Source organism: Malaya genurostris, unplaced genomic scaffold (assembly GCF_030247185.1).
Source record: "Malaya genurostris strain Urasoe2022 unplaced genomic scaffold, Malgen_1.1 HiC_scaffold_15, whole genome shotgun sequence".
NCBI classification, from domain to species: Eukaryota; Metazoa; Arthropoda; class Insecta; order Diptera; family Culicidae; genus Malaya; species Malaya genurostris.
In genome coordinates this window covers 59763-74505 of record NW_026682642.1, presented here as the reverse complement: position 1 = coordinate 74505, position 14743 = coordinate 59763, and the positions used below count along the sequence as shown (strand labels likewise).

General features: G+C 36.0%; 1 protein-coding gene across 2 annotated transcripts; it reads left to right on the top strand.

Annotated features, from left to right (window-relative positions):
- The first annotated feature begins 2764 nt into the window (after window positions 1-2764).
- Window positions 2765-4745, top strand: LOC131439929 (H/ACA ribonucleoprotein complex non-core subunit NAF1). Of its 2 annotated transcripts, none has more exons than XM_058611038.1 (4): window positions 2765-2913; window positions 3039-3329; window positions 3444-3793; window positions 3853-4745. In XM_058611038.1, the coding sequence occupies exons 2-4, from the start codon at window positions 3057-3059 to the stop codon at window positions 4613-4615; spliced, it is 1386 nt and encodes a 461-aa protein (XP_058467021.1). In that variant the 5' UTR covers window positions 2765-2913; window positions 3039-3056; the 3' UTR covers window positions 4616-4745. The 2 variants fall into 2 exon arrangements, with proteins under 2 accessions (XP_058467021.1, XP_058467020.1); XM_058611037.1 differs by having other exon boundaries at window positions 2781-2913; window positions 2958-3329.
- Window positions 4746-14743: the final 9998 nt, after the last annotated feature.

Sequence of the window (14743 nt, the reverse complement as noted above, 5' to 3'; positions counted from 1 at the left end):
GATTGAGATGGTTAGGCTAACCATGACCGAATCTTTATTTACATTGTAGTTTTCGCTATAACCAGAGCCATGGTATTTTTAACATTTCACTTTTTCCTCACAAGCCAAGAGCTTCTTTTCTAAAACCAAACAATAATCACATTCTCAAATTGAATGGCTTGGAATTGACATGGTCTGATCAAGCTAAATACTTAGGTTTAACGTATGACAAAAAACTCACTTTCAAGGATCACATTGAAGGAATCCAGGCAAAGTGTAATAAATATATTAAATGTTTATATCCTCTTATAAACAGAAATTCTAAGCTCTGTCTAAAAAACAAATTGTTAATTTATAAACAAATTTTCAGACCAGCCATGCTTTATGCGGTACCAATTTGGTCAAGCTGTTGTTCCACCAGGAAGAAAACGCTTCAAAGGATTCAGAATAAAATTCTGAAAATGATTCTGAAGCGTCCTCCCTGGTTTAGTACAAATGAGTTACACAGACTCACAAATATAGAACCATTAGATGTAATGTCACATAATATTATAAGCAAATTCCGACAAAAATCGATGCAATCTTCAATTGAATCGATTCGCTCTCTGTATTAGTTAGTAAGTTAGTATATAAGTTCCTTTTCCCCATTACACAATACAAGTAGGTTTAGAATTTTCCCTACACAAAAATCTCAGAATTGCGGAAGCAAATGATGTCTTCATGGTAATAACCAAATCATATATATATATATATATATATATATATATATATATATATATATATATATATATATATATATATATATATATATATATATATATATATATATATATATATATATATATATATAACAGGGCTGAAAAGTCACCACTTGTGGCTGAACACCCAATTTAAATCTTAATAATTTAATTTTAACTCATATTCCAATAAATAGTCCAATAAAAAAAAAAAAAAAAAAAAAACATTTCACTTCTAGTTATTTCGAAACTAAAGGTAGTTGTTGATTCAACAATGCTGAAGATCAGCAGAACATGAGCTAATGTTACAAAGTTTTATGAATTTGAATTCTAGAAAAAGAACAACAAAATAGTTTCATGGAATTTTATTTTATTTTCACATCATATTAAATGATGACATGCCTAGTGAAATGTTGAATAGCAACGTGGACACTGAGGAGCATTGTTTGGTAGTTGATCAAAGGCTCTGATGTCCGGTGGATTTTTTCCTGAAGCAGGAATGAGCAGCATGAAAGAAATTAATAGCCAAGTCCAGATGTAAACCTCGTTACCCACCTGCGATATGTTGGATTTTATTTCTACAGCGACCGATAATGAATAATAAATCGTATACGAGACGTTGATTTCACTGGAAAACGTAACCGTTGCCGGAAAAATGGTTGAAAAATTGAATTTCAATGACGGAAACTATTAAGGCTACAAACTTTACTCACCTGCAAGACCTACCAAATTACACAAAGTCATCATATAAAATATTTTTTTCATATCAATCACTGATGTGTTACCCACGTACGAAATTTTCTGGTATATTGTAACTTTATGTGACAATAACATAGAACATTCGTTTATTGACAATTTGTATAGTCAGCACAAATGCAATACATAGTCGGTTAAAAAACAAAAAATACACGATAATGTGATTACTACATAAATTCTGTTGATATGGACTACATGAATAGTGTTTTCAAACTTCATAATCGTCTATCAAACCATGTATCTATTTATGGTAACATTATTATACTGTGAACATATTCACATGGTAGCAATAACTATTTCGCTTCTCATATATCAAGGCTCAAGAGCAATTTCACCTTACTAGAAATTGTGAGTTTAACTATTTGTTCTTATATTTGAGATGACTACCATTGTCAGTATGACCATGCCAGAAAAGTCATAAATACAAATAGTTTAGTCAAGTCGTAGTCTTTGTTGTCTAGTAATTTATACAATACAGATGGTGAATAGTCATATATCATGCTCTTTGCTACTATTTTAGCGTATAGTAGAAATGACAATGAAAAACAGTTTGCGGTTACTATGGTTCTTTTCTCAGTGTATAGTCCAATCCACGTGCGAATGTGTTGGTGTTGCCCCGTTTACACTTCTGCTGGCTGCCAGCATGCTGGTGTCAGTGTACTGCCCTCTGAGGAAAAAAACGTTCAACGATGGTCCTTCGTTGGTCTAATACTTTGGATCATTGGACCACAGTTGAACGTTTTTTCCTAAGAGGGCAGTACAATGACGCCAGCATGCTGGCAGCCAGCAGAAGTGTAAACGGGGCATGTGGTTATTGAGCAATTTGACGTCTCATTTACTCACACCGATGCAGAGTGCGCAGATCTATTCATATACGAAATTAGAATGTGTGCGAGCCGAAGTCAAAGTTTGTTGTGGGTTCAATTTTACACTGAGGTAAAACATGTTTGACTCATATTCATACACTGCGAAAAATGCATATAGAATTTCGTAAGCTATGGACAAATGAACCACGTAGAAGACAGTTCCATTACGTGATATAGAGTTCCATGAACGATTTTATGTCTTTCTCAACTGTTCTCTTGGCATTGCCGTGTTTTTTATTGCATATATGTCTTCAATAATTGGCACGATGCAGCTCGACAAAATTCACCGGGTTATTTCGACATACTGACACTAGCATTACCCTTTCAACTGCTGAGAATAGCCACACCAATACACACCAATACATTGTGCACTCTGCTTCGATGTGAGTAACAGAGACGTCAAATTGCTCAATAAAAATTTGATTAGGAAGACGCCACTTTTAAATCTTTTATCAGTAGCAAGAGTAATATTCCAAAATCACAAAGTAGTTTTCAATTCTTTGAAAAATTGCAGAATGCTGTAAATTATCATTGAATTTCGGAAGTCTGTAAAAAATAAACATGTATCTGAAGAGGTAATGAATTGAAAAATATATTTCTTAACTAACCTTTAAAACAGTTTATAACTGGCAACACGATTTATTTACTGATTTCATGATCACTCTCAAACACGTGCTTGTGAAATTACTATCAACAAAAGAACTTATAATCATTAACAATGGATGACAATAACAAAGGAAACGATCCAATAGATATTCCCGAACAAAGTGTACTCCGACAAGAGATTTTGGATGAAACAAATAAATTATCAGTAGACACACTTGATAAAGGTCAAGATCAAACATCGCCTGTGTCTCCATTAATAGTGGAATCTATGGCTATGGATTCGGTTGGTGTGCCTAGTAAGTTAGATTCTAACTTATCTAAAGGATGTATTCAAAAAATATTGTGCAAGGATAATCCGACAGATATTGAAATGGATTTAGCAGAGGTATGAAAGAATATCAAAATATTTTCTAGCATGCGTTATCAATTTCAGTATTTGCTAATTCAAATTAACTTTTCACATAAATTGGTACAATTTTTTTTGATAATTGTTTTCTAGGATTCCACACAAAGAGCCCACAGTGTTAAAATTGAAAAACAAGAAAAAACATTGTCTTATCAAGAGAGTGTAGCCCGAGAACAAGCAGTTGAATCGCATGCTGTAATTCAGATAGCCAACAGTTCATTATCACTTCTTTCTCAATACATTAGCTCGGATTCGGATTCTAATATAACGGATTCTGAAGAAGAGTTGCCGAAAATTACTGCTCAAACAATCAAGCAAGAATCAGAATCCGATAGTGGCGAGGAATGTGTAGAAGTTATACACAATACTTCAAACTACCGAACTAATCAATCTGCGATAGTTATCAGTGATACAGAGACCGCACCGGATGTAACAGATCATGAGTGAGTAACTCCCTAATAATAATTTGAATTATTTCAAAAAACGGTAAAATATTCCTCAGGTCTGACAACGATCTTTTTTCATCGGAAGAAGAAGATGAAACTGCACCAGCAGTTCCTGTAAAAGCCAAAGGGGAAACTTTAATTCATGAACTACCACCTATAGAGGAGCTGCAGATTAGTGTTTCGGAGGAACAATGCAAGTCAATTGGTCACATTCAATCAATTGTCGCACAGATTGTTATTGTTCAATCTATGGCAGGAGTAGAACTCCTTAATATCGACACAGTTCTTTTCCTAGAGAAAGGCAAGCGTTCTCTTGGAAAAATATTTGATGTCATCGGCCAGGTAGCCGCCCCAATGTACTGTGTACTATTCAATTCCCGTCAAGAAGTAATTGATAAAGGAATACATATAGGATCACCCGTTTACTGTGCTCCACGAACCGAGCATACACAGTTCATTATTTTGTCCGATCTGATGAAGCAGAGAGGATCTGATGCGAGTTGGTTGGATGATGGTGAGACACCCGAGTATGCATTGGATTTCTCAGATGACGAACAAGAACGAGTAGCTCGGAAGCACAGACATAATTCTAATTCCAGTACTGGAAGACAAACACCAGATGGAAACCCCCGACCACCCTTCTACAGAAGAGGTCGAGGTCGTGGGTTTCATAGAGGACGGCCGTATAGTCACAGCTGGCATTATAACATTTCAAGGCAGAATCAACCACTACGAGTGCTTAATCCATTTTCCATTGCATCCAATTCGAGTCGAATTTCATCTCAACCGCCTCCACCACCTCCATCAGCGCAGAACTAGTGTGTAAGAAAATTTGTTGTCGCGAAAGGCAATTAATTTATACATTTGAATTTGAAATTTTGATGTGTACCGCAATTAGAATATTCATATTAGAGTATTCAAGAGATGTAAGTTTTGATTGAATTAAATTTTTCAATATGTAAATAAATGAATTTAAATAGTTCTATTGATATATTCAATTGAATTACACTCTTATTTTGCTTTGTCCGAACCGTTCGGTCTCAATTCTAAATGATATCTGCTGAAGAAATTATAGACATATTAAAAGCCGTATGCTTTAAAGCTGCAGTTTGTGCATATAACTTAGAATGATCAATAGATTATGTTCATTGATTTATTCAACATCAATGTACGACTGAAATTCTAAAAAAATAGACTATCTCGTTCGTTTATTAATTTCTTGAATTTATTTATTTCATAATAAATTCATTCGTCAAATGGAATGGATGAGGCTAATTATGCTTTTTACGTTTCTAAAATAACCTTGTAGAAAAATGTATTGGATGAAATCTTAGGCCCTTAATATTGTTTAATGCAATCGAGAAACAAAAAACAACGGCTGGCACACAGCCAATGTTCGGGACGTTCCCGACTTGGAAGCAGATAAAGAAGGCCATCCCATTCATACGCACAGAGGTGAAAAGACACAGAGGTTCAAACGCATAGAAGTGCTGAGACACAAAAATACTGTGACGAAGGGGTGCAAAGGCACAGAGGTGCTAGGGCAGAGCCACAAAAACATCCACCACCATTGTATGATTGTTACCTTCGATTTGCAAAGAAGTAATCTTAATAGTTCTTTCAATAACATTTAGAGCCATTAGGGCATATTCAGAGCCAATTCAGCAGCTGCAAGATTCATATGGGTGGTCTATAATGTAAATGGAACTGAAACAAACGTATCCCCAGCAATCCGTTTTAGTTTTATTTATTCGACCAGTTCTACTGTCAAATTTAAAACTGGTATACATTGCCGTTCTATTTTTTCTATATTTGAAACACAGGTAAAACGCTGCTGGGGCTGCCAGTTTATTTTGTTATAATTTCTAGATTTAAATTTTAGAACTGACATAAATTATGCATCTAGAACTAGAACACTCCTGAATATGCCCTCAGGAGTGTTCTAGTTCTAGATGCATAATTTATTTCAGTTTTAAAATTTAAATCTAGAAATTATAACAAAATAAACTGGCAGCCCCAGCAGCGTTTCATCTGTGTTTCAAATATAGAAAAAATAGAACGGCAATGTATACCAGTTTTAAATTTGACAGTAGAACTGGTCGAATAAATAAAACTAAAACGGATTGCTGGGGATACGTTTGTTTCAGTTTCATTTACATTATAGAGCACCCATATGAATCTTGCAGCTGCTGAATTTGCTCTTAGAACGGCTGATATGCTACACTGAAATGAAAATCTTATTTATATTCATTAGATTTGTCATATGAATCATATGCAGAATATAATTCATAGAAATTATATGGAAACTTATAATCTTTATTTAATGTGTACGTCAAATCTAAATGGACGTTATCATAATGAAAGTTATAAAAATATCCCATATAATTTATATGGAAATCCGATGAAAGTCGTGAATAGTTGTGTCCTCGATATTTATCAACTGCTCCAGACCATTTTTTCAGGAAGTTCCTCATCTCAATGTAATTTTAAATCGCTGACATGATAGCTCATCCAACTTCGTCCAAGGATATGCGTTAACGGACCATGAAATATATATCCGGTACATTTCATTACTCTATCTGTCTAGTAAGATTCATTTTTTTATTTTCAGTCTCAGGATCTCACTTCTCTTTCGCAAATATCATGATACTAGTGAAGCTTGAATCCTCAAAGAAAAGTAGTAGTTGGCAATTATCTGCTATTCGTATGACCCCCATTGAAAGTTATATATATATATAAATATAAATATATATATATATATTATATATATATATATATATATATATATATATATATATATATATATATATATATATATATATATATATATATATATATATAGAAATAAATTTTATAAAACTAGTCATATGGTATATATGAACCTATCTAAATAAATTCGAAGTGAATATAATATGCGCTTCATAAATTGTTCCAATGTATGTTGTGCGGATATCTAGTAATGGTTATAAGACGCGCCAATAAATTTGACTCAGACTGGAAATTACATTCGTTATATGGAAATCCTATACAAATAACGTTAAGAAGAGTTTTATGTTTCATGAAATTATCTCATATATTTGACATCATGTTGAACACATCTTGTAACTATTATTGGAAATGCTAATAGTGCAAAATCATTAGAATATCATATAATGTGAAAAAGAAAATTTAGCTCAGTGTATAATGTTGTCCACTTTTCGTTTTTCGTTTTCTTTCTCTCAATGCAAACGACCAGCAGCTCTGTTGCATGATGCAATCGCTCTTGTTTGAGTTGAAACTAGCTTTGCGTACAAACTGCAAAACATCCGCTCGCAGTGCCAAATGATGCCAAACTGAATAAATTTCATTTTGCGTAAATATCTGTTTATTAATCTTATTTTTGTGTATTACATCAACATTTACAGTACAAGTGTTTTGACCCTTTGGCCTTTCATCTTTGTTGTTCATGCGATTCGTTATTAATAATTGGTGTTTTAGTTACATGTTTTTACATACTAATGTTTAATCATAATATTTATTTTAATTATAAATAAAATATCTACCTACTTATAACTATATCTAACCTAATACGTACAAATTTTGTATTACAGAAATTGAGCACCTCTCTTCAAATTTCGTGCAGTATCGTTCGAATTTTTGTTCTAGTATATCCAGGGAGGCCATCTCATGTACTTCACTAGTCCTTGTCCAAGAGGGTAGATTTAGAATAATCTTCAAGATCTTACTTTGAATGCGCTGAAGCCAAAGTTTGTGCGTTCATGCACAGCCTCGCCAAACAGGTACTGTGTATTTATTTGCGGGGTAGATGATTTTTGTTTAGACAGCCATCTGATTCTTCAGGCACAGTTTAGATGTTCTACAAATCAGCGGATACAGAGAGACCTAATGAGTATGCTGCATTTTTGAATGATTTTGTCAACATGTGAGCTGAATATCAGATGTCTGTCAAAGGTGAGTCCTTATCACCGAATCGTATTTGGCATTCGTCTGATGGAACAAGTTTTGGAGATCTTGAATGTGGAAACAAAATGATTTGAGTTTTTGCAGCATTGATAACAATTTTCCAGCTTGTAAAATATTCAGTTAGAGCGTCCAGACCTGTCTGTAATTTATTCTTCAGAACATTAATGACACGACCTTTGTAAAGAATGGCAGTATCATCAGCAAATTGTGACAGAATACCATCACCCGCAAGAGGTGGGATGTCTGATGTAAAAATGTTGTATAGAATGGGACCTAGGATACTTCCTTGGGGTACACCAGCAGGAATAGTAAATCTTTCTGAAAGTGCATTATTCAGAGAAACCTGGAATGCTCTATCTGTAAGATAATTTTTGATAATTTTAATAAGATACATGGGAAAATTATACCGATGCAGTTTAAACATAAGGCCATCGTGCCAAAGATTATCGAATGCCTTTTCAATATCCAATATTGCCATGGCAGTCGTTTTGGACACTGATTTGTTTTGCTGGATGACGGATAACTATTGTGAGTTGGTGGATGGTGGATCTTCCTTTCCGGAATCCAAACTGTTCTTCCAGTAATATATCCTGTTCATCTGCGAAAGCAAGAATTCGCCTTTTTATTGACTTTTCAAACTTTGAATGTGGGAGAATTTTTCGAAGCTTTTGCAGGAAGTTCCTGTTGCGAAGCTCAGATATCCTTTCCTGGATTATCCTAGTTAAGTTGTTATAAGAAGTCTTCTTATCTAGGATGCCAGTTCGTTGATACTACCTCCGGTAGATATTTCGAAGTCGGATGAATTTCTTGGTGACACTCACTCAAATAAAAATTCACGTTCGATTCACTTGAAAAACCACGTAGAATGGTTTCAAATATCAAATTGAATATTTTACGGGACGAAAATGGATGTTATACGAACATCCCCTAAAATGAATAGAGTCATCACATAAGGTTTACGTGAATTGACCAAACGTCAAACAATCTACGTGAATTTCCAGTGTGAAAAACTCGATTTTGAAAATGGCGAGCAGTGGCCCTCGAAGTGTAAGTAGTGTAAATATTTGCGAGAAAAGTTATTTAATTACAATTTTTTACTCCATCGACCGGACCATTCCTTCCAGTATGAAAGTTTCCATGTGTTCAACTGGACCGAGTGCCTGCGTGAGTCCGGAAGTTTACCCGCTCCTGGCGAATGCTTCAAACAGGCCGTCGGTATGAAGCTAGAGACACTGGAACCATGTAATGCGACTTCAACCTGCATCGATAGTGTTGTGGGAGTTCTTGGATCTCGACTTCGGCTTCGGTTGGATGGCAGTGACAACATAAACGATTTCTGGAGGCTTGTCGATTTGAGATACCACGACGTTATTAGCACATTAGTTGCTTTTTAAGCTATTGGAATTATATGACAATTTTCTGAAATAAATGTTTTATATTTCATGGCATATTTCTTTTCATACAATTATATCAAAATCTGGAATCTCCCTTTTGACTTCAACCAATATATAAAATACTAATTTTCTGGTATCTAAATTTGATATGAACTGATAGATAAATGTGATATGAACAGTACATTACATTTTACCTATGAAACACGTAACTTTTACTAGATTATGCATTAAACAGCTTTTAAATGCCAGTCCATTAAAACCTACGTGAAAAGTAGGGTGGAAAATATTCACATAACTTTTCACGTAACTATAATATGATTATTATTTTGAGTGCTGTCAATTTGAAGAGAGTAACTTGGCATATGTTGTACTGGAACCGTCCTATCACGAGCGAATGCTGGAAGGAAGATAGAGCTGCATCGATTTCCATCGGGGAATCTAGTGGTAAATCGATAATAATAAGTTGGTCGTCGATTTGTTGAAATTGGACCCAGTCGGTGCGATAATAGTTCCTCCGAGGTTAAATAGGCACTGTTTCTGGTGAAGACCCCAACCACAGACTAACAGACATGACAGTAAGAGTAAATTCTTATAAAAATATTTTTTCGTGATGCACTAGTTCCACCTATATTGTACTGTGCGAACTATTTACTATCTGTACACCCCTTGTGTTATGTAAAAGTTTTTTTACTAGTTGGTTTCCCCTCGTTTGACAACACCGATCAGCTGCTTGCAGGGATGCCTGATTTCATCATAATATTTGAAAATGAAAAATCAAGTGGCGGCAGACCAGAAGTAAGTAAATATTGTTACATAACGGGTTCGATTTTGTATTGCGTTGAAGGATGAGAAGTAGGCACAATTCTGTATATAGTTTTGGTAATATGTATTAAATCTGTATCCTCCATGAAATTCGCATGGACGTATACAAATCAATACATTACAGGTAATTCTGTATGAATGGCAACTCTGTTGGTAAATGAAAAAAATAAACACAGTCTAGATGACAGACAGGATGTTTCTGATAGGGTAACGTGGCGCCATCATGACACATGTGAGTACTGTCCCAAATAAAGGAATATTCGAAATGACCGTTAAAATTATTGAAGAATCTAATTTGAGTGTCCTGTCTGTTAGTCTGTGCCCCAACGTCAATATTACTGGAAAGTGGTCGGAAGAGAGCTCGTTGAAGACAACCGGAGAGCTGTCTATGGGGATGTTGCTGATGAATATATCCAATATGGAATGATCTCCCGATCTGGAAAGTCGCGTTGGTTGATCCGGAGCGAGGATGTTGTACTGTCCAGCTTCGTAATCTTCGGCAAGTACGAATCCATTTCGATTCTATCTTTTGTTTCCCCACAGCTCATGCCGTGCGTTCAGGTCCCCAGCAATGATGAATTTGTTCTGTCGTCGAGTGAGTAGAGCCAGATCTCGCTTCAATGATGCAAACGTACCATCTTGAAGATTGGGTTGTTTGGGGCAGTACGCTGCAATGATGATGATGGGTCCCATCGTCGTTGTAATCTCAATTCCGATGGCTTCTATAAGTTACAATTTTAAGGCTGACAGAAGCCTGTGCTGAATGGATCGTTTAATGGCAATGGCAACTTCCCCTCCTCTGGTAGTTGTCCTGTCAAGCCTGTGAATCCTGTAATTGGAAATAAGTCACCAGAGTCATCCTTTGCTTGTGGTTGATTATTGCCCCATCCAGGAGGGATTTTTGAGGAAGATTCTTTTTGTGATCCAGCGGCTGAATATTTTGGATTGCTGTGAGGAAGTGGCGGCAAATTGGGAATATCCCTCTTCGGTGGGAGCCGTGGGAAATTAATTTCATCCTTCTGTGGAACATTCTTGCGTGTTGATTGTTTACGGGACGCCTGTTGTCGAATTTTTGTGAACTCAGCACGTTTGGGACACGGCATGGCATGCGTAGAACGATTCTTCAAAATTTTTCCTTTAATAGGAATGCACGATCAGGGAACACATCTGGTGGTGGATCAGTTGATAAACTGAATGCGAAAGACATTGATGCCCTCATTGGTGGAATAACAATATTTCATTCGAGGGCTGATTTGTATATAAAATTTGTCAAACGCCGGCACTTCAAAGTTCAGGCCAATTACAAACTAGTGACGTTGAACAGGCACGTTCAAAATTTTTGACAACCTTAAACAATGCTGATATGTCCACCAAGTTTATAGAAACACTGTGGTCACCTGGAGCGAGTTATCGAAAAGTCTACATTCAATCGGCTTGGTTAACTAGTTTTAAACCAGGAAGCTCGAGCAAACCTTTAAACGAGGAATGTAATTCTGGGAACATTATGAAAGTGATAAATGCTTAGTTAGATAAATATATTCCCTCTGCAGATAACACACGAGAAGTGTTTTATTACCTTAAACAACCGAAATCAAATTTTTGGTAGTGAATAATTTGCGTTGCCGGTACGGTACGCCACTACGAATTACATATTCGTTATGAGACAAGTACTCCAGAAGTGTCGAGAATACAACACGCCATTTACTTCAAAGCGGCATACGACACAATCGGCAGATTATGCACGAATGCGGATTTCCGTATAATTTGACGTGATTGATCGAAGCAACGATGTATAGAATAATGTGCTACGTCCAAGTATCTGGGACGCTCTCGAGTCGTCTCAAGTCTCAGAGAGGGCTACGGCAAGGTTTTGGATTCTTTTGTCTTTTGTTCAATATTGCTTTGAATAGCGAGGATCAACACGATCTTCCGAAAGTACGTACAGCTCTTTGGCTTCGCTGACGATGTTGATATTGTGACACGTAACTTTGAGAAGATTATGGAAAGAAAAATCGGACTGATAGCCGAAGCTAGAGGCTATAAAAAGATACAAATTAAAAAAAAATAAGCAAAAATGACTCAAAACTCTCTGGAAGAATAAATTTAATACCTGCCAGCGGGCCAACTGGTTTCGTTTCAAGTGAGAATCTCTAGTTTTTGTTTACATTACATATGTTGTTACCAAGGCTACTGGTAACTGTTTTTCAAAATCAATAACTTACTAACTTGTGTTGCCAGTTCCAACATTTTTTCAAGCAAATCCGTTTTGACATTACCAGTTACTGAGGGGTAGTTAAATTTGCGATACAGTTTTGATAGTCGCGTGGCAGGTCGTGTCGTCGAAAACAGTGTAGCACTGGTGTAGTGCAATTGGTAAAAATGAACAGTTTAGGCGACGACACGACCAGACACTCCGAAGAAAAATCGGAATAAAAAGTGTTCGTGAGCGATTTACCACCAGTTACCATAAATATAGCGACCCCTTGAAAATGACGAAAACTAACTATTCGAGCAACACTGTTTAAGTTGCTATGAACTAGTTACCAAGGAGCACCAGAATAAATAAACAAACAGTTTGAAACAGTTGTGGAATAATTCCACATTTCATGGTTATTAAAAATCTTACAAAAAACTGCAAAAAATAACAATAATTCATTCGAGGGCTGAATTGTATATAAAGTTTGTCAAACGTCGATGCTTGGTGAGTGTAAATGATATTCTCATTCGTATAAATGAATTTCTAATCGTTTTGTGTTTTTAGTTCGATCTCGAAAAAAGTTCTCTGGAACCAAATACTTAGGAAGGAAGTTAAATTCGTACGCGCCAAAATAGCAGCACTGCGCACCCATACAATTGACATGACATGTTGAATGAGACGCCGTGCGACGGCGTTGCTGAACTGAAGATTGAGATCGCTCCAAGCTGACAGGGTCTGCAGCGGGCCAACTACACTCAGTGGTTTCGTTTTAAGTGAGAATCACTTGTTTTTGTTTACATTTCTTTTGTGGTTACCAAGGCAACTGGTAACTGTTTTTTAAAATCAATAATTTACCAACTTGTGTTGCCAGTTCCAACATTTTTTCAAGCGATTCCATTTTGACATTACCAGTTACTGAGGGGTAGCTCGATTTACGATCAGAGATGCCAGGTCTGCAGATTTGTCTGTAAATCTGCAGATTTGGGGTATAGTGCTGCAGACATTTTTTGTTGTGCAGATTTTTACAGACTTTTGAAATTCTCGCAGACTTTTGCAGATTTTTGAAATTCTCACAGACTTTCGTCTATATTTTGAAATTTCCGGAACCTTTTTTTTTTTTTTTTGCTCGCCAAGTCAGTTTTGCGTGTCATACTTTATAGAGAAATTGCTGCCAGCAAGACATACTTCTGACTGCAGATTTTTTTTCAGATTTACAGACCCTGTCTGCAGATATTTGAAATTTTTACCTGGCATCTCTGTTTACGATACAGTTTTAAAAGCGAGTGGCAGGTCGTGTCGTCGGTTTAGGTGCAGCTTTCGCTACACAGCCCTCTTAGAAAAAAACGTTCAATGGTGGTCCTTCATTGGTGCAATACGTTGGATCATTGGTCCGATGAAAGTCCAATCAATCGTTCAACGGGAGGCCAACACGGGACCTTCGTTTGCCGATTTTGAAACAGACCGTTGAACCGAATGCCATTTTTTTCGTTCAACAAACCCGGCAGACAGAGGTCCATTATTGAGCCATTTTTAACATGAGGTGTTGGAGCCCCGTTGGACTAGTTTTACTGCAGAATTTCTGAAGTTTTTTCCACTTATTTGTTTAAACTAACAATACATACCTGCACAATACTTCTACTTCACGTAGAATAACAACAAATTTTCTTTCTATGTAAAGGTTACACTTAATTTTCACACTATTTTTGCAAGAGAAAAAACAACAACAAACCGTTCCAGCAAATTGAACGAATATTTCGTGCAAAATGTCGTTCAACAAACGCTCAAAGACCAACAAAATAGAACGGCCTGCTGAGAGGGCGGTGTAGTGCAATTTAAAAACGAAAACGAGATATTAAAGCTGTCCAGTTTATCCCCGTGTCCGCTCTAGCCTCAGTCTACCGTATATATTTTTGAAAATTTCATGTTAGATCATTTTTTTGTTTTTTATGCTTTCAAAGCTGTATACAATTCAATTCGGTGTCAGTATTCAGATTATTTATAAATTGTCTTTTTAAATGTTTATCCAGGAGTACGACATTTTTTATAGTTAATTTTCGTCTTTTAGAAATGCAGAATTTCATCTGAATGTGGATTGATTATTTTAATTCATGGCTGGATATGTCATTGAAAGTTCAGTGACCGGTTAACAAGATCCATGTGGTTCTGGCGAAAATCTTGTTAGGATAATTATGCAATACCTAACCTTGTCTTTTCCTTTTCCATGAATATCAACTAAAATCAATCTAAAATGAAACTAAGAATCCAAAGAATTATCCAAAAAGAAGTTCTGATTTTGAGTAAATCCGGTTATGCGGTATGCGTGAGAAATTTAACAAAACCATATCCTATATGGTATACTCGTGGCGGGCCTAATAGAAACAGAAACAGTTACCCAAATCCGAACACCTTCAACGTGTGTATTTATCTAAGTGAATCAACAGATACCCTCTTCCGATCCTTTTTCTCCTTATATACGAAGCAAGCATTGAGTACCGGAGTACGTATATACAGATAATGTTCAATATATAAACACATTATGCCGGCTCTGATGGCAACCGCTGAGAAGAGCAT

Coding starts and splice junctions, on each gene's coding strand:
- LOC131439929 (XM_058611038.1), top strand. CDS start 3,057: ATGGATGACAATAACAAAGGAAACGATCCAATAGATATTCCCGAACAA. Junction 3,330..3,443: donor TTGAAATGGATTTAGCAGAG/GTATGAAAGAAT, acceptor ATTGTTTTCTAG/GATTCCACACAAAGAGCCCA. Junction 3,794..3,852: donor CCGGATGTAACAGATCATGA/GTGAGTAACTCC, acceptor AATATTCCTCAG/GTCTGACAACGATCTTTTTT.